At 38.8% G+C, this 23459-nt stretch overlaps 2 protein-coding genes across 5 annotated transcripts; one reads left to right on the forward strand and one right to left on the reverse strand.

Annotated features, from left to right (window-relative positions):
* The first annotated feature begins 182 nt into the window (after positions 1-182).
* On the forward strand, positions 183-15659 carry firrm (fignl1 interacting regulator of recombination and mitosis). Of its 4 annotated transcripts, none has more exons than XM_016674604.1 (26): positions 183-360; positions 882-885; positions 1535-1658; positions 2571-2610; positions 2712-2800; positions 3333-3437; positions 3738-3878; positions 4322-4484; positions 4625-4709; positions 5443-5581; positions 5789-5878; positions 5972-6036; positions 6142-6290; positions 6782-6911; positions 7229-7415; positions 8219-8301; positions 9261-9312; positions 10077-10166; positions 11080-11265; positions 11735-11854; positions 11937-12032; positions 12122-12235; positions 12562-12666; positions 13724-13804; positions 13907-14056; positions 15333-15659. In XM_016674604.1, the coding sequence occupies exons 3-26, from the start codon at positions 1563-1565 to the stop codon at positions 15540-15542; spliced, it is 2766 nt and encodes a 921-aa protein (XP_016530090.1). In that variant the 5' UTR covers positions 183-360; positions 882-885; positions 1535-1562; the 3' UTR covers positions 15543-15659. The 4 variants fall into 4 exon arrangements, with proteins under 4 accessions (XP_016530090.1, XP_016530089.1, XP_007558787.1 ...); XM_016674603.1 differs by lacking the exons at positions 183-360; positions 882-885 and adding exons at positions 1067-1235; positions 1412-1464 and having other exon boundaries at positions 1533-1658; XM_007558725.2 differs by lacking the exons at positions 183-360; positions 882-885 and adding an exon at positions 1067-1235 and having other exon boundaries at positions 1508-1658.
* Positions 15660-15738: 79 nt separating this feature from the next.
* scyl3 (SCY1-like, kinase-like 3) lies at positions 15739-22879 on the reverse strand. The gene is made up of 14 exons (XM_007558727.2): positions 22551-22879; positions 22280-22461; positions 20736-20921; positions 20517-20630; positions 20322-20378; positions 20134-20236; positions 19929-20040; positions 19755-19832; positions 19280-19419; positions 18977-19167; positions 17805-17976; positions 17436-17600; positions 16563-17353; positions 15739-16274 (listed from the first exon to the last, which is right to left on the reverse strand). The coding sequence occupies exons 2-14, from the start codon at positions 22445-22447 to the stop codon at positions 16212-16214; spliced, it is 2340 nt and encodes a 779-aa protein (XP_007558789.1). The 5' UTR covers positions 22448-22461; positions 22551-22879; the 3' UTR covers positions 15739-16211.
* Between the last annotated feature and the right edge of the window lie 580 nt (positions 22880-23459).

Here is a 23459-nt window from a genome sequence, read left to right on the forward strand (position 1 = left end):
AACCTTAGTGATAGGCCAGTGCATGATACCACAAAATCCGATAAAAAAATTGTAGACTACCAGAAAAAAAAAAAAAAAGGCTTCCAATGGTTTTGAGAAGGATAATGATTCAATGTAGGATTTTATTTTATTTTTATGATCTTATTTTAACAATAAGATAACAGATAGATGTGAAGTTTGTCAAATAGGTTTATTCATTCTTCACATTCATGTTGTTTAGTCAACAGTTATTTTCTCCTGACTTATAAGGTTATGTGTTATTTTATGTTAAGTTCTGTGTTGCTCTTGACAGTTGATTGTTACCATAGCGAAAAGTAACAGACAGTTCATCCCATTTTTCGGTTGCCATCAGCAACTGTGGTAAGTTTTATGATCAACTTCGTGTTTTCTTTTCAAGTATGACATTTTAAGATATATTTTAGGCAAACTTAATTATGTACAACATTTCATGCGCAATTTTGTCCTGTTTTGTACATGTTTTTAACAATTAATGTGCATTTTAGCTGTGTTTAATTTTACAGATGTTAACTGCTGTTGATTGTTAATTGGGAACCATTGCCCTCAACATTGCTCTTTGTTGAGTGTTATGTTTCTCGTTATGTTTTAATATTTGATGCAATATAACATTTCAGTTACCAATTATAGCCTTTGAATGTGAAATATGTATGTGTATTATTTTTCCTTTACTAAAAAATATTTTTTCGTTGCTGTTTATATTAAAGATACGTGATTACTGCCGTCTCTAACTGTGGGTCAGAAGATGCTGAACTGATGTTAACCACCAACTTTATTTTTTTCTCTTGTTAACATAAATACAGTAAGCCTGATGTGTGACGTCAACTATTCTATTTATTTATTCTATTTATTTATTATATTTCAAGCGTTTTAATGCATTAATAATACACTCAAGAACCACAGTGAGTGAAACTAAACATGTTTTTCATCACAGTAAAAATAAAAAAAGTCTTCCACCCAATGTTGCTTTTGTCATCGATTTAAACGCGTTTAGTTTTGTCATTGGTTTATCCTTCGATTCCAACCAATCAGCACAATATGCGATGATACGCGTAGTTCTGACGTCATATCCGATTTAAGCACAGGCGCGCGGAATGTTATGCTCGTCGAAAATAAACCGTCAATACTTTTTTTTACTTTGGCAATTTAAAAGAAAAAAATAAGTTTAGGGCTTTTTGGATAGGAAACAAAGAATACGTGTGACGTCAGGAGAAACACAGGTAAAGGAATTTGAGCTTAATCGATGTCCGAACTGAAAGATTCAGTCCCGTGTTCTGTTCGGTAAGAGTTCACGAGTAACTAGTTTACCTACAACAAGCTAACATTGATTGTAACATTGAGCTGTGCTTGCATTGTAAGGCTAAGGTTTTCTCGGGTTCTTTGTCGCCTTTCAAAGCTTTAAATGACTTGCTATTAACAACACTTCGTTCCCCAGAAGAGGACATACTGGTGAATATGAATGCGAATCACTTTTATTGACTCCATCCCCCAGAGAGGACCCTAAAATCCCCGTCCTTCCTTCCAACACCGGCGGATTTTCTTTCATCATGTCCCAGACCAACACATCTTTGCTGGAAGAGGTGGTGCAGTGGAGTCAGGAAACCTGTCGCCAGGAGCTCAAGTCTGTCCTGCCTAAACTTACAATATCCTTTCACACAACATTTAGTGACTCACAGTCTTATCCAAATAGGAATGTTGTGTAATGCTTTATGAGTCAAAACGTACACATATTTTCGTAAGATTGTTGTTTTATATGAAGCTAATGAGAGCTGGTACAAAATCCGTCTTATAACCAGCCTTTCGCCGCCGACAGGATTCGGCTTGTGTACGTCTCTTTACCGTAATTCCTGAACGGTTCAACGCATCAGAAAAATCCCAATGTATATAATAAATTTAATAAAAACTGCCATATTTTATATAGATGTGTAATTTATGAAATGCACAATTTGCAAATGTGTAAATCACACATGAACCTCAATTAACTTTAAGTTATTAACTATTTCAGTATTTAATTAACAAATTCATATTTGCTGTGCTACAGTTCATCACAACATGACTGAATCAGTCACAGTGCATGTCAAATGCACCCTAACATTTGCTAACCTGGACAACAGTTGAACTGCAGACCATTTACCTCGTCTGTGACTGTGCTTGTCTAACCAACTGAGTAAAGTTGATCTGTAAAATAAATTCACAATACACTACAACACTGAAACTACAATGAAATTATAAGATATGCTTTCAACACATGAATTCATATTTTAAATAATGACTTCCACATTTAGTTGTCTATGTATTTTATGGATGATTGACATAATAAAAATCTTAAGCTTTTTTTGCTGACTAATGCTATGGCTTTTGATAATTTCAACAGTTATACTATTTTTAACTTTAGTGATTTTTTTCAATCTGTGCTTTTCCAACATTATTTAAATTTTTACATATGCAAGTATATATTTAATGTTTTTTAATAGAATGGTGACACTTTTGACACATAATAGAATTGTGGTATAAAAAGAAAGTGCAATACAGAACTTTTTCTTGACTGTTTCTACTCTTTGCATTATGAAGCAGCTACCTGGAATGATTGTCTACGTGAGTAATTATTCTCTTTATTAATTATTAAACATCTCTGTGTATTTATTTTCTTAATCCTCCTGTGAACCATCTCTAATGTAAAAAAAATAATCACACAGGTATACTGAAGATAATTACAGAGATGTTCTTGCCACACATTGGTTTGTCAGAGCTGGAAGACGAGTGCTTTTCTAAGATCCTACCAAAGGTGAATGGAAAACGAGTTTGTGCTGTGGATTTTTATTTCAGAACCAATTTTAGAAATTTTATATAAAGTGTAAACAGACATTAATTTTGTAAAATTAATGTTATTAAATAGAACATATGCTATATTACCATTTTAAGTTTCACATTTAATTGTTGAAGAAACTCCCACTACATTACATCAAAATATTGGTATTGCATTTATTTCAGAAATATATATATATATATTTTAATGCACAATTAATTAATTAATTCTTGTGATTTTTAAGGGCATGGTGGCCTGTGAACATAGTAAAATTCACTCACAATTTCTAACTTAAGAATAGAGGACGATTATTTGATATCCTTCAGCTGCCGTGTTTAAATGATATGTCTGTAATTCTTCCCCTAGGGGGAAAATAGTGTTCTATATTATTTCCTTGCGGTATTAGACTGTGTTGTGGGTACTTGTTGACGTCCGATTTACCAATTTATTAACAAGTCTCCCGAAAAAGTGTAACAATTTGTCTCCTTTTGTCTTACACAAATGTGTGCAGGCAGTTGCAATGTTCGACAACATGATGAAAGAAATTATGAATCAAGTTGGCGAGCTTTCAAGTCAAAACACTGAACTGTGTGCTTTTCTAAGGAACATTCTACAGGTAAGCATACAAAGTGAGATTAGAAAGAGTGTTATATCCTCATGAAAATTCTTCCTGACATTCAGGATCTGGCCTACAGATTCCAACTGATTTTGATGAAGATATTATGAAATGGTGCCAAAGTAAACGTCAAAGATTAAATCTCTAATCTGGATGTTTTTTTTATGCATTTACAGAATGCATGTTCAGATCATGGAAAAAAAATATATTTGGTTCTAATCTCTGGCCAATTATTTGGTGCATCTCTAATTACTAACTTTTCCTCTGGCTCATGCTTGACTAAGATTTTGTCTCTTTCAGGCAATGGTTCAGTTAATCGATGCACTTTCCATTTGTGTGCGCCACGTTGGCTCATTTGAAGAAGGTCTGTGTTTGGATGCTATCCGTTCGCTACCGACTTGCATCCTTAAAGTCCTGAGAAAAACATTTCAGCACTGCAAGGTTTGTTTTTTAGTTTGGATCCTCCGAAGAAAGAAGGAAATGGGGTGTATTTTCAACCTTCTGGGAAAGAATTAAGGGAAGCCTTCTCTTGATAATTTGCAAGTAATAAAGCCAAAACCAACAGCAGCAGAGATTAGACTTCTATTCCAGCATTAACTCCTCTTCCTGGAGTTAATGTAGATAAAGTAGGGAAGCTTAAACTTTTATACTCTGACCTTGAATGAAACAAATTAAGCTAGATTTTTGTTGTAGCAAACTTTTACCCTCTGACTCAATTTCTTTGAGTTGAGACGTATGTAAATGTGTTATGTTTACCTTTATTACATGTTTAGTGCATATTTTTATTACTTTTGGTAACTGTTTTTGTGTTCTTCAAATAACTAATGTAATCTTTAAGTATAGAACTGAGTTCAGCAACATGCTGTCCGTGCTTCTGTCCACAGGACAGTGAGATAGTTTATTGTGGCCGTCTATCTCTGGTGGCCGATCTGCTGCAAGGACTCTTCAAGGAGGCGTATTCCCTACAAAAGAGTCTACTGGAGGTCCTGGACAGGATCTCTCTGGACAGTAGCGCCTCAGATGAAGAGGTTTCTGACATTGTTGCAGGTGTGTTTAGGTGTGTGTATGGAAGTACGCATCCTTCTGTCTTTCACTGCAACACTGGTCACTGTGAAATTGTTGACTTTATTTTATCAGGGTATATTTTATGCAGTTTGAGACTCACTAAGCATGTCAATGTTTTACAGTGATTCACAGCCTTCTCGATATCTGCTCCATTATCTCTAACCTTGACATTGCACTGCATGCAAACACATGGAAGTTCCTAATAAAGTAAGTCCTTTTTTATTCTTTTATTCTGTAAGCATGTTTTGTTGATCTATCTTGAGCTGCTTTTTTTTTTTTTTACATTGTGTACCTATTACAGACAGAATTTTCATTGGGATTGGTTGTGACATACCTACACAAAGTAGTGTATATTTGTAAAGTGGAAGGAAAGGAATACCTGGTTTTGAAAGTATTTTACAGTTCCAAGTCTTCTCTGGAGATTGACATTTTTACCCACTCTTCTTTGCAAAACAGGAGCTCGGTTTTCAAATCTTGCCACAGATTCTCGATAGGATTTTGGTCAGATCTCTGGTTGGGCCATTTTAGTACATGAATATGCTTTAATCTAAACCGTCACATTGAATCACTGGCTATATGTCTAGGGTTGTTGTCCAGTGGAAGGTTAGCAGCTGCCCCAGTTTTAACTCTGTAGCATTTCACTGGCTTCTCCTTGTTAAAGGTCAGATTTGTGATGTTTTCCATTAACTGATAATTTCCCACCACACCTTTTAGATGTTTAATTGTTAAATAATTTGAAAACCATTTACCATTTTCCCTTGACATCAAATGTATCTTCCACTTTGTGGTGGTCTATCAACTAAAATCCCAATGAAATTGTGTTGTTTGTGGTTGTATTGTGAGAAAATGTATACTTAGATATTTTTGCTGGGTAATGAAGCTGTCTTAATCCAGATTTAGACATATGTCCTAGTTATATATTTGAAATTATTTTGTTCAGGCAGAGCCTGAAGTACCAGTCGTTGGTGGAGGAACAGCTGCACCATGGCGACATCGTCAACAGCTTGTCTGACAACTTGTTGGCTTCCTTACACAGCTGTGTGGAGATGGCTGAACAGATAAAGCTGGCAGGTTTACAGGTCAGAAAGATCTAATTAGATATTTTAAAGTATCAAAGTATAAGATATTTATAAATTATTAGTAATATACTTGTCTGTTGTTTTCACCTACATTTGACCTTTTGTAGTGGTACTGTACATAAAAGTGGCAGTTTATAACTATAATAAACTTATTATTTTGTGCATCACAAATCCCTGTCTTATTAATGTACTTTGGACCTGTTGCAGGAGACTGTTCAAAGTCCAGAGTACAAGCTTTTCCAGAAAACTGCAAAGATGTGCAGATTCTTTGCTAACACTTTGGTTCATTACATAAAGGTACTGAAATCTTTTTTTGCAACATTTTGAAACGTGTTGCTCTCTTGATTTTAGGTATTACCAACTTTTCTTTCAATCTTCTTCTCTTAACAGGAATTTAAATATTTTCTGACAAAAAAATCCAGCTGCTTTCACCAACTCTACCTCCAGATATTCAGGTACAAATGTTTCCATCTGAGCTGAAGAAGTGAGATTTAACTTCTAAACATTTAGTCTGGGATTCCTGGCATACTTCTGATTATGATGCGCTTTGTGTCTTTTAGTAAGTTTCCTCCAAGTTTGTGTGCCCCGTCGCTGCCCACAGCTCTGACTGGTGAGCTAAGTGCATCAGTTCTGGTTCCGATGGATGCTTTCCTGCTTCAGCTTTTGCCTCTGAGGCCCTTTGCTGAAGTTGTCCTGGAGCCAGACGTGTGTGAGTTTACATTTTAAAAAGTGTCCATTAAATATCCTTTGTAAGGCGTCCATGTTTTCTTACAGTTGTTAAATATTTGTGAAACAACTTTTTAAATCTATTGAATTATTCTCATTTCTGGTAAGACACAATTTTTTTTCCTTCTAAAATTAATAGTTAATTCCTGTTTTCCCTACATTTAGCTATAAATGGACTCACAGCAGCAGATAAATAACTGAGCTTCCTTCTGTGGGTCATTTCATTTTCCTGATAAAGATAACATTTTAGAAGGTAAAAAGCTGCTACATTGTTCACGTCATGAAGAAACTGCATCTAAGTTGTTTCAAAGCTAAACAGCAGACATTGGCTAAGAGCTACTTTTTCAAGATCTTTTTCTCAGACGGAAACAGTAATTTTTTGTCCAGGATAGACTGCTTATTGTTTGGGGTCTGTGTTTGCTATGAACCCAAAACAAAAAGATATTAACATTCTCACAACTCCCTTCCCTGCAGGGTTGAGCTCTGAGCACGAGCTTCCACATTTTCTCATGCTGGTGAATATTTTGGGACAGCTGCTCAGCCAACCAGAGGAAGTGATGGAGCTTTGGTACTCTGGAAGTCAGTTTCCAGAAGACACACCGAGGTGACACACCGGGGTTTCTAAAGAGTTTTTGTTTTCCTAATACTCTTAAGGGTCCCTGATAATTTGCGTTTTTATTTCAGTTTTGCCATCTTACTTTAAAGTCTATTCTAATGTATGTTAGCAGTCATTCTCGTATTTTATTGTGATTTCTCAGATTGTATTATATGCATATTTAATCTTTCAAACTGAGAGTAAAGCCTTTGTCAGTACAGTAAGCTTGTTGGCCCTGATTGATGATTTCTTATCAGGTTAAAGTAAAGCAGGTTTATGTTGGCCGAGTGTCAAAACATTTTCCTTTGTTCTTTCTCCCTTTCTAGGCTTCCTCTTTTCCATGCTATCTTTATTAGTTTCCGACGATGCTACACTGAGCGTAAAGTACCAGTTCGGTTGCCAGGGGTTATGCTGAAGGGTCAGGCCCAGGCCGAGGTCACCCTGCACCAACACATTTGTGTACAGCTCTGTGCCAGTGTGGCTGTGCTCCCTCCAGTCTACTTTCCTGTACTAGTAAGGCCTGCACGTCCAGCCACTTACACACAAAGTTAACAATTATGAACATAATTAAAACATTTATAGCTCAAATATGATACAACTCAGACAGGACTGGTAAAACTAACATTGGCATGTCAGTGAAGCTTGAAAATTAAACTTCCTTCTCATATTAGCAAGAGCCATCATGAATTCAGAATCAGCAAATGACTGTGTGGCCTAGACCCTCCAGATCCGACCCACAGAGTATTGTTGACTTAATCAAAATAGCCATGTTCTATGTAGGATTGAGGAGGGTCCAGTCCTTACTCTTTGCATTGTACGACTTTGAAATCAGTTTGAATGTCCTGTGAATTACATGTCAAACAAAAAGTGGAACCAAATTATCATTTATTTCATCTAAAAAATATGAGATTTTAGAGATTTTTTTTTTTAATTGTGACAAGTTTTATTCTTTGGAAAAGTATTTAAATCATATAAGGGGGAAACACAAAATAAGTATTTTACTGCTGGAGGAAAATACATTTGAGCTTAAATTTTGACTTGCACGTATTCTATCTACTTGTATGGATTTTGGCTCTGAAATGGAGTTCTGGGTTGAAGTTAGTTTCAAACCAAACATTTAGTTTGGCAAGCAACAAACTGCCTTTGTTTTCATGTAGGTGTCCCTCTCATTCAAGTCAAGCTATTCTTTCACTTTCATTCTGATATGGCTGTTAAATATATATACATTTGTTTAATTGCCTCCCTGTGCTTTGAGCTTTGTGGTTTTTGGTTCTCGCTTATCTGATTTCCCTTGTTCTTCTATCTCGCTTCCTTAGGAACGTTGTTTGATGGATGCTGTGCTGCAGGCTGACACGCCAACAGCTTTGTTGGCAGTAGATGTGTGGTGCTTCACAGCACGGTTAGTGCAATAAATATGCCTTTTAGGGTGCGTTCACACTGCAGCCTCAATTCCGATTTTTTGGCAATTCCGATTTTTTTGTATGAGTTCTGCAGTGTAAACGGGCAAACGACCTGAAAGTGTCCCGCATGCGCAATAGAGGGCGCAATAGCATCAGCGTTCTCAGTGTTCTGCCAACTGCCATAAAAAGAAGAAGTGCTCAGTGTTTGCTGAAGTAAACATGGAGGCTAACGGTGGAGCATAGCTTACACATTTGAAGTTGTTATCCGGCCGAAGCAACATATTAACAACTTAATCCTCATATAATCCGTCATGGTTGTTGTTTTTCTTCCCACTTGCGCGTATCAGGACGCAGAATAGTGAGATTTGTTGAGAATCAGTGACGTTCAGTTTGGATGAATGCGACCTGGACGTTAGGTCGCATTTGAATCGGATGCGTACCGGATATGGGTCACATTCGAAAAAGAATCCGACCTTTGCTGTTCACACTGCCATGAAAAGATCAGATACAGGTCGCATTACGTCAAAAAAATCGGAATTGGGTCACTGCAGACTGCAATATAAACACACCCTTATTTTAAATCAAAGTTCTGAGCATTGCACTTAAAATGAGGTCTCCGGTTTTTCTATTCATTGCAACTAAGTGATGAGTAGTTAAGCTATTTGCAGTACAGCAACATTTATACTATTCAAGCTTCTTTTGCAAGCTTGAATTGTGATCTGATGAAAGATACTAAGATAGTATCTTATAATAATTATTGTAGCACCTACACAAACCAGGAGAGTCACAAGAGGATTCATTAATACATTTCCAGGACTTTGCAAAGTTATATTTTTCAGCTTAATTTGCACAGAAGTAAATGCATATCCCCACCATTTGTTTGTCTAACTTGCTTAACTCTGTCTGCAAGTAAGCATTTTTAACATGAGTGACTGTTTAATTCAACTTATTCTTTCAGATACGGAACAGCAGAACTTTGCCTACATCATGTCCTGCTTATTGCTCAGCTGGTGGGTAAAACCAGAAGACATTTACTGTGTTGACACAAGTATTGAAACGCTTGCCACAAGGTTGACGAGTCTCTTTATCTAAGTAGTCTTCCACAGCACATCTGTGAGGTCATGTATATCCCGGAGGACCAGGCCTCCAGCACGGTTTCCACTCAAACTCATCTGTGCAGCTAGTCAAGTTCTCCCAAACACATTTCCCTCATCCATGACAGGTGTGCTGTCTTGTTTAGTCAGGAAATGGTTGTCCCCAAATTGTTAACATTAGGAGTTTCTATCACTGGGACTAAGGGGAAACGACAATCCTATGAAGAAAAACACCTTGTGTCACAAACAGTGCAGTCATTCAAGTACCATGTCCCTGGCAACCATCTAAACCACACTCATCAAGTAGAGCAGCATGTTATGACCCTCTAAAGGACAGTTATCTGCTGTAGTCCAGTTTCCTTTTGCGTTGCACTTATCACAAACTGGATATCAAGATTTGCCTGCAGCTGCTTGGACTTGGTGATTCATTCCAAGATCTGTTCTGTGGAATTCAGATTGACATAATTTGAATTCCACGATGTTTGGAGGCCTGTAGCTACTGTCTCCAGACAGTGACTTCACAGATGTTTTTAAGAGCAGAATGCATGCCAAGATGCTGAATTTCATAAACATGTCTTTGCATGAAAATTAGGAGAACACCTGAATTTGGTGATTTGGAGGTTTACTTCAGTGTCTATTAAAGGGTAATTCTGCTGTCTGTTTTTTTTTTCCTCCTCTAGGTGAAAGCATGCAACTCTGAATGCTACCAGTTGTTACACCTGGGATTGCTACTGAGACGTATGGTTTTCCTCATGACCCCGAGCCACCAGGTTAGAGGCATTAAGATCAGAAATGCAAAATGGTTAGGTTGTCAGAAAGAACCCCAAGGCAGGGCTGTGAAATTTTTAACTTACTGGTCAGTCCAGCCCTTTGGCTGTGTAGAAAGAGGAAGATAAAATTTAAGTAGTTTGGAAAACTAGGAAGTTGTTGGACAATCACTAATTTAAAGATAAAGCTTTGTTTTGATGCTCTGCTGTTTCTGTTTTCAAAGCAGCTAGTATCTCAGGACAGTAAATGAGGACACTCTTGAATCTGGTTTCTGTCACAAATGGGAAACGTATTTACCTTCTGCTTACTTTGCCAACATTAATGTAACTTCATATCTGAACAAACTTTCAAAGAGTTTTCTAAAATGCAAAACAACCAGGGTTTCTGCATTGTTAATATAATTAGTTTCAGCTTTTGTAAGGGTAATATTTTGAGATCATACAAGTATTTAGTTATAACAAAATATCCTCTTGTTATCTAAAGAAAATGAGACAATGGAACAGTCATCCTGAGAACACAAATCTGAGACATGAACATTTTTTTACAGAAAAAAACCTTTGACGTTAAAAACGGATCTTTGAAGATTTCCACGGCCTCACAGACAGTTGTAGAAATCAAAATCTGAATCAGAACGTCGGGCTTTTTAAAGATCGGAGATTGGCCAGAAAACTGCAACTGGTGCAGCCTGTTAGTTTTACAGTTTTTTTTTTTTTACTTTTTAATTTCCCAGTTGACAGACTTTTGACATTTTAAACGGAAAAGTAAAGGTCCTAATAACAAAAATGTCAGGATTATCTCTTCTGCTGAAGAGACAACGTAAATAAAGGGCAAATCTCATATTCTGGATGCTTCTTCATTGCCTCAACCCACCCTATTTATTATTAGAAACAATGATCTTAGGAGTTATTTTTCCAGTTGGAGTTGGTGGCAGAGTTCTCACCATCAAAGGTGGAAAATCTTCCCGTGTGGCATCACGTCCTCCTCAGAGCTCTTTCTCAGGACGTCCGTCTTCGTGTGGAGACAGAGATCATTGCCCTGATGCAAAGGGTTCTTATGGAGTGGGAGGACGGAGGATACAAACTGGGACAAGTGGACAAAGTGGTGAGGACAGTCTTGGATATTTGAGGTTTACTGACATTTTAAAGCAGTTTTGCTTCTGTGCACCAAAACTGATATGGAAACAATGGTTGGGCTCAAGAGTAAGATACGCCTGTTTCCGAGATTAAAGACAGCTGTCTTAGTCAAACATCCGATATTTTCTGTGAATGTTTACTTTAATGTTTTCCGTGGAAATTATCCAGACATCTGTTCTGTTTTAAGGACAGATTCAAAATTATCTACTTGCAACATAAATATGTCACATTTAGTGTCAAAGTTTATGCATAACAGCCACTAGCAGACTGTGTACCTCACACTTTGACAACTGGATTGCTGCCTAGCAGCTGTCATTCAGGGTTGTTTTCTTCCCGGAATGACCTTCAGGGTAGAAAACAATACAGTGGAGCAGGGTGGGGAAACTGTGATATTAAAAATTAATGATTTTTTCATACAATGTCTGTGTTGGTGCCAGAACACAGCGCTGGGGTCGCTCCTCTCTCTGCTTCGAGGGCATCCTTCTCCTGAGGAACAGTGCTCATTGTCTGTTGTGAGGATGATTACACAGTTGTGGTCACGAATGAATCCCAGTCAGGTGACAAAAACACACAAATGTACACACACGAAATTAGTGAAAAAGATTGAAGACTCATTTCTGTGTAACTTGTCCTAAACAGTTGCAGACCCACCTTGTGCTCCAAGATACTTTGAAGCTGCTCTTGTCAGCGACAACTGTTGTTGTAAAGAACATCAGACCTGAAGCCATTTCTCAGGTAATGCTGTTTTTTTGTTTTGTTTTCTTTTCTTTTTACACATTAAAGGGTTAAAAAGTGGATCATATTTCTGCTCATTGTTATTTTAGGCTCTGTTGTGTCTGGAAGCTGTAGTTTCTCAGAAATGTCCGGATTATCTACTGCTGGCTGCTCTGGGGTTTCTCTCCTCCCTGGGAAAGATCTTTTTTCCTGAAGACTGTCAGGTAAAAAAGTACAGATACATCTTAATAAATTATAATTTCGTCAAAAAGTTAACTTGTTTCACTAACTTTATTTAAAATTAGAAACTTTTTAAATGCCTAATTAAAATGTTACATTATTTATATTTTAATTCCAATACAATTGAAAAAAGTTTTTAAAAAACTTGAATGTGGGCCTACTGAAAAGTACAGTAGTACACATGTTTACCTCGTATCCTTATTTACAATGATTTAAGCAAACCTGTTAGTCCAGTTCTTGTGTTATCTAACAATACAGCACCATGTTAGATACTTATAAATATTTTTTGTAACATATTTTGGTCCCACAGAGCCAGGTTCTTCCTAGATTGAGCAGTCTGTTTGGAGTCCTTCTGGCTGACAAGTCTTGGCTGCTACATCAGCACGCCCTAGAGGCCTTTTCTTACTTTGCAGGGGTACCACACAAACTTCGCCATTGTACATTTTTTTTTTTTTTTTTCAAATAATCAGTTGTGGCCAACTGTTTTCAGATTGACAGAAATCTTTGTTTTTTTTTGGAAACTTCTTCGGCAACTTGCATTAATTGTATGTTGCTCTGTAAGGTGACTAGATGAAAGACAGTTAACTGCAAAGTTATAAAAAATAAAATAAAATACAGATGCAGTGGTTTTTAGAGCTGCCACAAAGTGACCTGATAACATACTTACAATGAGCTTAGGGGAAAGTGTTGACAAGGGAAGAGCAGCTGCCGTCATTGGTTTGCATCAGATGTGCTTCACAGGAAAGGATGTTGCTTCAAAACGGATCGCGACCAAATAAACCCGTCAAGGCAAGGTTCAGCTGCTCTGATCAAAGCTTCAAGGGACTTAGGAGAGTCCTGTAAGCTCCAGGATCACGACCTACAGAGCTTTCGATTGCATGGTGTGCAAAGTTTCTGAATGCATTGTGAGGTGTAAGCATCTGGACTCTAGCCTTGTTTTACAAAGAGGAGCAAAGAAGCTATTTCTTTCTGAGAAAAACAACAAGGGGAGACTGACTTTTGCATGAAGCAACAGGATGAGAGTCGTTTTACCCGATGACATGTTTAGACTGTTAAGAACATCTAGAAAAAGGATTCTCTGGACACTTTGTGTCATGTCGACAGTGAAACATCCTAAGTGCATCCTCTCTTTCAGATGAATTGGCTCATTCATAGTTTTGTCCAAAAACACTGCCATGAAAAAGGAAACCATCGAAGCTTCCTCCTGGTGCAATGTGTTGATGAATGATGCACCATCATGTCTCGGGGCAAAAGTGATTATCAAGTGGCTGGTATGAAAACAATGAAATTTTGAGTGACTGTTTAATCTTGACCACTACACCATAAAAAACAATTTGGCTATACAACAATTTTAACATCAGTGGCACAATAGAGTTTGCAGAAAAACAAAATCTGTCATTCATAAAACTTTTGGCCATGGCTGTAGGTGCTTCAGCCTGACTTTAACATATTATCTCCCTGTGGTGCTCAAGAATACAAACCATGAAGAGGTCATTTCCCAGAGTTTGTGTGTGGAAGAAACAAAGACCAAAGTGATCAATTACCTAAGCAAGGTCGGTGATAAACATTCAATGAGGATGTACTCGGATTGAAACTGATTTATTAAAACAGGCTATCGTGGATATTGTGTGTTTTTCTTTTTTTTTTTTTTGCAGACACTGAAAGTACTGGAAGATGTGGAGTCACGGCTAAAAAGGCTGAAACTGGAGAAAGCTGTGATCGAGCAACACAATAAGAAACTGGAGAGCAAAGAAAGTGGTTCTGACAAACAGGCTGCTGAAACTGAAGCCATCACAGAGCCTGAGGTTAGCAGCGTCATTGAGCTCAGATTTATGGCATCTCTCTGAATGTACACAGTCTTATAACTGGTGGCAGACTAAGGCAACCTGCTTTCAAACTAAAAAAACTGTTTACTAAGTTTTCTGCATTTTTTTTATCAAACCTTTTGCCTTTTATGAAGTAGTCTATGCTACAAATATACCAATTCATATGTTCAACTAGAAGAACATGCGTTTTTCAAGCCAGATAAAATGTACGCTCTCCTGAAGGAGCTAGTAATGGATAGTGTAACGTTATCCACCTGGACTTTCGCTCTGCTTTTTATACTTGCAGAGACTCCCTACTGCTGCTTGAATTAATACCTTCCCACTTCGATGAGGTGCATGAACTGTCAGAATCCACAGAAATCAATCTCAGCTCAGGCCTGTGTCCTGAATCCACTTCTGTTCTCATGACGGTCTCATAACTGCTCAGCTGAACATCCAGCCTTTCATATGTTGAAATTTAAAAATGACAGCAGTAGTGGGGTCTAACTCACAGCGGTGGGGACTGGTGTAAAGGCATCGACCATCTTAATTGATGCAGGGAAAATTAAAGAATTCCTTATTGATTTTAGGACAAGTCGTCGCGTTCTTCCTGCCATGGCAGCCATGGTTAGTCTAATCCTCATTTCCAAGGACTTGACATGAACTCTAGCAGTTCCTACATGAGGACAAAGTCCCGCCATAAGCTCTTTTTCTTCCTTCTCATTTTGTCTTTAGGACTTGTTCTTGCATTAATCATTATTTACAATGTGGTGAGTCGAATGTGCCTTGTTTTATGGTAATATATTTTAGAGTGCCAGCGATAAATTCCTTCCGACAGAGCAGTTTCCTGTCCCACATATGGAGCCTTAAAGTTTTGCCACAGTGTAATAACACCCTAATTACTTAGCCAGAGGTACAATATACGGAATCAATTACAGGTATTGCTGTTCTTAACTAAATAAAATCTAAGCCCTCTGATTGGAAATCTGATCATCTTTTAAGACTTGTGACCCTACATAAATCCTGCTGTCACATAAAAACAGGCATGGCAAAAGAAGAAAATGTTGGACTGGTATTTTCATGCTTGTATAAAAAGGTAACCAGAAGCTAAATTTTACTGCTGTTTATTTCATTAGTCCATACTCCAACAAAATCTCTTAATCTGTAACTAGCTTACATTTACCTAGATTGCTTCCATTATTTTTGCTTTAAGCATGAGGGGGAAATAAATAACATTGAGTTAACTTTACTTTCTCTGTAATTTCCTCCCTCTTAGCCAAGCCCAAAGAGAGCTCGACAGGAGACGAGTGCAGATGAGGAGTACGAGCGCCACATCCAGACGGCTCAGAGCTCTTTAAAAGCCCTTCATGCTCTCGTGGAGAGTAAAGCCAGCATGACGGCACCACCTCCATCGTGGCTTAAAGCCAAACTTCAGCAACTGATGACCCTCATAAGAGAAATCACTTCAGTCAGACACTCAACCTAGCACTTTTCTAATTTTAAAACCCCCTCAAGACTTATTGTACAGCGAATCGGATGTGTGCCGAGTTTTAGTTTATTTTGCTGTGTTTGATGCCGTTTATTAAATCTCTTTAAATACTGAGCATTTGCAATTGATCCCATCAGTCATATTTTTTCTTATTGGTTCTGTGACATGACGTAAAGACAGAAAAACATTTTTTGCAGCAAAATGTTTATTTCACCACCAACCAAAAAGCTCAAATAAATATATTTTCTATTTCACATTCATTCAAAGTGCAAGCCTTTAAGAAATCAACCTTTGTCCTGCTAAAAATGTATCTTGAGCTTGATGCTAACAGTTGATTTGGCACATAAAAAAAGAGCAAATGAAAGCAACGCCATTTACCTCTAGTTAGGATTCTTAACCATTACTGAGGTGACTAATGTCAACTGGCAAACAATTACAAATGGCTTCTTCTGTCCAGGTCTAGCACCATCGGGCAGCCCATGTATCACCACGTTCCCATAATAAACAGCGATAAAAAAATTTTGGCCCTCCTTGATCAGACTGCATCGTTTTATGAGAAGCTCCTTCCAGCTTTGTGGGACAGTGGCGCTCCAGATGTGGTGCATGGATTAAAGGTTTCCAGTGGTTGAGTGTTTTGCTCCAGATTGAGTTTAGCGTCAGTCGCCATCACCAGGCATTCTCATCCTCCCAGTTGAGGTCATCTCCATCTCCCCAGCCATCTGCCTCAGCCTTAAAAAAACGGACCAAAACAGGAACAAGTGAAACATCTTTATTAAAACGGTACATTTGAAAGTCATAAAACCAACATTCTTTGGGCATAAATTATCAAGCAGAATCAAAACTTTCAATCGCGCAAGTTAGTTAGTTGTGACAGCCAAACATAATTAATCTAGTGACCCACACACATTTGATCACTAACTGACTTGGTTTTTCCAATTACAAATACAACTTTAAAATAAGTCTCTATATAATGATTCATCTACCATAAATGGATTCAATAACAATTGAAAAACCCACCTCAGACGGGTTAGCTGCTGCAAACTTGGCAGTGAGGGTTACAGTATCAATGGCTGAGTCCATCTCAAGAGTTTTATCTGAAAAGACTGCTGACGTTCCTGCGACATGCACACTTCTCTCCTCTAGAGGCAGCAGAACGGTTGAAGATAACTTGATGTCCGGCACCATGTCTGCAAACAAATCCAGTTCTGGGTCTTGCTCTACCTTCTTTTTCACCTTAATAGTGAACTCATCTCCCAGGCCTCCTGTCCTGTCGCTCTTCGTTGGCACTGTTGATTTGGGCACTGGGGCTGATGGGCTTAGTGGTTTCTGGAAATCCTTTTGACTCCAGTCATCGTCCAATGAGGAAGCACTCTTACCCTGTGTCGACTGATACAGCGCCGAGGTCAGCTTTAGGGGTTTCGAGGATTTTAGTGTCAACGCTTCAGTAATTTGATCAGCGGACGTAGTGGTGCTCCGTCTGGAAGGTGTTAGAATCAGTGAATCTGCAGAAGGAGCTGTAGGGGAGAGATCCGACGTCGGTTCAGGATCCTCAAAGTCATCCCAAGGCTCCTCCTCTGCGTTCTCATTTGGGAGGCTGCTGCCAATAGCATCAACTCCCTCTGATGCCTCAATGTGGATGTGGACAGACTGCGCATTTCTACTTTCTCCCACATCGTTTTCACTCCAGTCAGGCCAGTCCTCCACAGGGCCCTCCAGCCTGTCAGCCTGCTCCGAACCGAGGAACACTTCCTGTCTATTATTATCCCGATGAAAGCCGTTTAAGGTTAAAGGCATTTTTCGGCTGTTATCTGGAAAACACAACAAAGAGGCCACACTGAATTTCAGCTACAATAAAGTCGACACCCAACTTAAACAGCATAAAGGTCTTACCAGATGATGGCGGAATCACCCTGGGCTTCTCTTGTGTGCCTGTCAAGTTTCCCACGTGGCTGAAGTCTGAGCCTTTGGTCTCTGATGGTTTGGGGAGCATATTCAGGATTTTGGAGGGTTGAACCATCTGAGAGTTTGAGCTTCCAACTATGTGGACAGGAGAAGCTAAGGAATACAAGTAAAATATCATTAGTGCGTGCTGTCGGTAAAACCTGTTTCTACCCTCCATATGCTAGTAAGAAAACATTATTTGACACTTGTTTACAAATTTTTAAATGGATTAAATTGATCTGGATAATCCTTTTGGACACTAAACGTGGAGTCCAACAATAGCTGTGTCAGCTTTTATCTCAATAAGGAGTTCCTTACTTTCAGGTGTGACCTCTGCAGACCTGGTAAAACTTGGTGTTGTGCGTTTAAAGACCTTGCTTCTGTCTCCACCAACAACCACTTGAGCTCCCAGCAAAGGCACCAACACAGCAAGACTTTGGAGAGTCATGGCAACCAGAGAGTCATTGGTGTCTCTCATCCCCAACAAAACCTGTACCCAGTAAAAAAAAAAAAAAAAAAAAAAAAAAAAGTGGAGACTAAATTTATATAAAACAGTTTATAAAGCACTAGGCTGCATCCTAGAGGTGCAGACAAAACATTCAGAAATATGAGAATAAGGCTGACTGAAAGAAATAAAGGCACTGATAACTTCTCCAGAAGTGTAAGAATGAGAGAAATGTCTTGACCTGAGCAAGAATCATAAAGTAAAAAAAATAATAATATTAAATGGTTTTAACACTTGCATTCGTCATTGTATGGATGGAAAAATTGTTTTAAAAATAACATTCAGGATTTTGAAGGAAACCAAAATGTGGATATTTTTACTGGCCCTAACTCACAAAGAAGGATATGGTCATGTTGTCCAAATTGTATTAACTGTTTCTTTTGTTTTCAAAATTGTAAGTAAAACGGATGCTACTTTAAACTCGACGTCAAATACAAGCAGGTGTAAAAAGAACAGAAAGGGACCAAGATTACATCCCTGGGGGACACCACTTGGGCATGCTGCTGATGACGACAAGTTCTTAAGTTAAATGGTGAAGATTTGGTCTGTCAATTACTCATGGATGTTGACTACTTTTGTTTGGTAACTTTACATCAACTAGTTTTAGCCCTTCGTTTCTTATCATTGTGATATAACCTGAAATAAACCTGAAATCTGACAGTTATATTTCTCTCTTTATGTTTTACTATTCAACACCAACTTCACAACCAGGAGTAGGTAAGTGATGGCAGTTGGGGTTTACATGCCAAAAATACTTCAATCACAAAAAACAGAAGTAACATTTGATGATAATAGGACATGTATTGTCAAATTTGGTTGATAATATGCGGCATAACTTTTGCCCCGAACCAACAGGACCAAGACTACAACTAAAACAAATGATTTTCTGGTCTAGCTGCTTGTGCTGCACTAAACTGAAACAAACCCAAAACACCTCGACACCTTTAACTGCGTGTGTTGAGTAATACAAAACTGAGCTTTTTACCTGAGGTAGAATCTGATTTTTTAGTTCATCGTGGGAGAAGAATTCGGCGTAGATGTGGATGTGAGTCAAGAGCACAATCCGAATGTGCTCTTCGTTTACTTGGTAGAGTTTAAGCAGCTGAGGAATCACATGTTTCCGATGAAGGGACACAGACAGCAGACAATCCTCACTGCCATCATCTTGACTGGAATCTGACCACAGAGGTGAAATTATGAGTTTTTAGTTATGCATTTACTTTGCTTAAACATTTAAGCATCTCTTTTTCAAGTTACTTGACATATTCTTGATAAAATGCCATATTACCCTTTTTTGGTCTTAACAGATGAGGGAGGAAGCTCTTGACGGCCATGGGTTCTGCAAAAACAAGGGAGTGGAGAAGTTTGGGGACAAGGCGTGAAGCAATCAGCTCTTCAGGAAGGTTCTGGACTCGGTCAAGGAGAAACCTGAAATATAAAAAAAAAATAACACCAAAGAAAATTCAGACGCCATTAAAATTTACAATCCCTTTTCAAAGTATTCAGACTCCTAAAACGGTTTAAACATTTGTCACATTGCAAGTATAAACCTTAATGTATTTTTATTGGATTGTATGTGATGGATGAAAGTTGAAAGTCTTAAGAATGTAATATTTATATTCAGCCCCTTCTGCTCTTGCAGCTTACAGTACGTGGTTATAACGTGACAAATGTACAATATCTTACGGGATATCAATACGTTTGCAATGCATTGCAAATTATGAGTACACCTAATATTAGATTTAAACAAAACAAATTATTACTTAAAAAATTCATTTTTTTCCTCTTCAGTCTTCAGAGTGAGGGACTTCAGAAAATTCAGTATTTCCAGAAAGTCATTCCTATTCACAGAAGAAAAAAAAATAGCGTTGTGTTTAAAATCACAGTTTTGTGAGTATAAAATGCTCCAAATGCTAATAAAAGAAATGCACAAGAACCTGAAGAAGCTATGATTGAGCAAGGAGCTGAGTGGAGGTCGAGCCAGGGGGTCAGAGTTCAGCAGGCCTGCCTGCAGGGTTTTTGTCAGACCGTCGGAGAGCTCTTGCGACACTAGAAACGACACAGAAAAGAAGAGCAGAGGAAGAAAAAGAAGTGAAATTTAACAATTTACAACCAGATTTTCATCAAGTCATCTACACTCACCATAGTCACTCAGCAGAGGGACCAGAGCCTCCACCATTGTACCAAACGAGTAACAGTCCCGAGCGTGAGCATGGTTGTCTGGAAGGATTTGAAAGCCTTCCACCTGTCAACAATGTCTTTTGTTTTTAATGAAAATGTAGGAGGGAGAATTTTTTCCACATTTTTGTGATAAAGTCAAACTCACTGACCTGCTCTTCAGGAGGAACACAGGAGGCCTCTCTAGCACTCTGAATGCTATCGAGAAACTGACACAGAAATACAGTCAAATTAACTGATCCGTTGAAAACCAAGTTCCAAAACTTCTTTAATCTTTTAACGCGCATGTGAAAATCCACCCAAAGAATATTTGATAACAATGAATCTGCTATTATTCCGTCTTCTACCTCTGGAGTTGCTTCAGAGAACTTGCACACGGTCTCCATCCCTCCCAGCTTCCAGTGGCCGTCTTCACTGACGAACACAGAGGAAAGGCAGACGTTGTTGTGGCTCGATTTACCCTGGGCAACGAGATGCAGCCAGGTTTCAACACAAGAGAGGCAAGAGTGGCAAATGTCCACCCGGGTCGCTGGCAACAGAAGCAAATGGGTCCTAATCTCGCTCACCCTCTCGTGCAGAAAGACGAGTGCCTGCAGGACATCGTAGATGCCTGAGCAGATTTCCTCCGGGGACAGGCTGTCCAACAGCAGCTCCAGCGGCTGGACGTGTTCCGTCACGAGGTGGATGCCGCCGTCCTGCACCGAGCAGGACAGGAAGCGGAGCAGACACGGGTGCCTCAGCGTCTTCAGATGCTGCAGGGCGTGAAAAGTGGCTTCATTAGTTGTGCGCTTAAAATTGATTCTGCCACATTTGTTTTGTGTCTGTAAAATATGCATTTCAAATGCTTGGTATTTTATGAATACAACTTAAAGCATTAGACGTTCACAAGCTCTTCAAAGCAGTCAAACCAAAGCCTATTTCATTAAGAGGACATTGTGTTTTTAAACACATTTCATCAAAGAAATAAGTCAATATTTCTTTGCTTTGGAGTTGCAAAGTGGTGTGAACCTCTAGGAGAAACGGCGAACGGGAAGGTAAATTTGCAGAAACTTTGAGAGCTTCCTGTTCAAGGACACATTTCAGTGCTTTTATCCCTGAGCCACTTGGATATCACTTCTGCCCTAAAACATAGTGCTCTATTATATTATTATTAATCACCAAATCATTCTTGGTCCGTTGCTCAGGGTTTGTTTCTCCATGTTTGAGTCTTTCCTGCTACATGACACAAGGCTACTGCTCAAAGCTATGTGTGCACAGAAATGCTTAAATCTGTCTGCTGGCAACCCTTTCCTATAGTGCCGACGTGTCCGACTCCTGTCCTCAAGAGCCAGGGTGCTTCCAAGTTGAACACATCTGAATGAAATAAATGGTTTATTACAGGCTGCTATAAAACAGAATGGCAAACTGAACAAGTTATTCAGCTGTCTGAAGGGACACACCTGTACATGCAGGGCACTGAGTCGTTGAATAGTCTTCAAGAAATGGCCCCAGACTCTTTATATCATTTCTTGGGTATGAATTGCTCTCCACTAGTGAGCTAATTGTTGATTTGGGTGCAACCTTTCCAACCTGATATGCTCTTTAAATATTAAGTATTGAAAATACCACTTGTTTCATTACAATCTTGGTTGACAAAGAAGGATTTGAGGCAAACTCCTATTTAAGTAACCACTCTGCTCTTCTAACGTAATCAAAATGAAAGTGATATCAGCAACCTTGTTTAAACTATGGCCACTTTAGAAATGCTAGCAGGTCATTTAGTAGCAGGGATAAAACAATGTACAAATGAGTTTTCTGATTATCCTCTGTTACAACCCAGACGCAAATTGCTGCCATGAAAAGTTATCAAAAATGAAGACTTGTTTTAATCTCAAAACTTGTGTATTAGACAGTTTCACACAAGTTTGCTTAGTCTTTGAGAGACTTTTATAATAAATGCACGTCTGTAGCTAATATTATCTTTTTAAATTGATTGAGGAGGCAAAATCTCCATCCTACACTGAACGAAATTGTTTTGCAATGGCAGCTTATTATAGGAATAAGGAGTAAACAAAATGCAGCAAGTGCAAATATTCCACAGCTCCGGAGAAAGGCCTTTATGCGAGCTCACCTTAGCAGTTTTGTTGACTTTCTCTTCATTGTCCCGCTTGTGAACAAACACAGAAGCAGGCTTCCCGTCCTGGAGAACCGCCGAGTACATGGTGGGTCCGGAGGGCAGGGTCAGCAGCGGCTCCTCCAGCAGAGTGCAACCCCGCGCCGCGCTGCTCTCTGCACCCATGGCCGCTTGTCTCCCTGCCGAACACGGGGAAACGAACCGATGCGACTGCTTGTCTCCGACACACGTACACCTGAACACCTGTTTGAGGGTGAGGCGGACATACCTGAGATCCTGGACTGGATGGACCAGCAGCCGCTCCGTGCTAAGTTAGCAGCTGCTGCTACTCTCGCCTCGCTGGCTAACCCAGCAACGCTAGCCAGCTTGTCGGCCGCTCTTTCTCGTCCAAACCGTCATTTTTATCACAGGTTATTGGTAATTTAGACAAATGCATTAACAATATATTACAACTCTAAAAAAACCCCACACATAGTTCCTATTTAAGTTCGACTCTATACCTCCAACTATTACTGCGCTGCTGTAAACACTGGTTCTTCCGGGAACGACTAAACCATCAAACAGGGGCGAATAAAAAGATGAAAAGTATCAATGACAGTACAGGATTCAATTGCTTTAAATGACGCATAAAAAGTGTCAAGCATGATATTTAAAAACATTCGAGCATTATAATCGGAAAATGTACCCTTGAATTAGCTTCAATTGTTAAACATATTCGCAGCTGATGTCCCTCATGTTTTACTAAGTGGTTGCAACCAAAGTGGTGCGAGATAACGCAGGTGACTGCCACATGGTGTTGAAAATGAACATAGAGAACTAGGCAACGACAAAAGTGAAATACGTTTTTAAAATATAGATTTAACGCTTCATTAGGTCTCAGAAAATATTGTTTGTCTGATCATTTTGGTCGAAATTGTTCACAGATAAGAGAGGCTCATTAGAACGACCTGCATGTCGGTTTGCGCTTTCAAATGATGAAAACTACATGCAAATCAGAGTGGCATACCTGACATCGTCAAGGTGGAGTGGCAGCAGAGATTTAAAGATGATTCTGGCTCTTTTAATGATTTTAAAAATATAATGTTCACGTAGCAACCAGCAATGTGTTGACAACATTTTGCTTGAGGAGGCCCTGTTTTGGTCAGTTGTCGTGGGATCTTAGAAATAATAATAAAAA

Source organism: Poecilia formosa, unplaced genomic scaffold (assembly GCF_000485575.1).
Source record: "Poecilia formosa unplaced genomic scaffold, Poecilia_formosa-5.1.2 Scaffold98, whole genome shotgun sequence".
Classification (NCBI taxonomy): domain Eukaryota; kingdom Metazoa; phylum Chordata; class Actinopteri; order Cyprinodontiformes; family Poeciliidae; genus Poecilia; species Poecilia formosa.

Bases quoted from the DNA above. Each gene is read 5' to 3' on its own strand.
- firrm (XM_016674604.1), top strand. From the start codon at position 1,563: ATGTCCCAGACCAACACATCTTTGCTGGAAGAGGTGGTGCAGTGGAGT. The intron at 5,582-5,788 runs GTCAGAAAGATC...GACCTGTTGCAG, and splicing joins TAAAGCTGGCAGGTTTACAG to GAGACTGTTCAAAGTCCAGA. The intron at 10,167-11,079 runs GTTAGAGGCATT...TTATTTTTCCAG, and splicing joins TCATGACCCCGAGCCACCAG to TTGGAGTTGGTGGCAGAGTT.
- scyl3 (XM_007558727.2), bottom strand. From the start codon at position 22,447: ATGGGTGCAGAGAGCAGCGCGGCGCGGGGTTGCACTCTGCTGGAGGAG. The intron at 20,631-20,735 runs GTGAGCGAGATT...CTCGTTGCCCAG, and splicing joins TCGTCTTTCTGCACGAGAGG to GGTAAATCGAGCCACAACAA. The intron at 20,237-20,321 runs GTCAGTGAGTTT...CATTGTTGACAG, and splicing joins GTGTTCCTCCTGAAGAGCAG to GTGGAAGGCTTTCAAATCCT.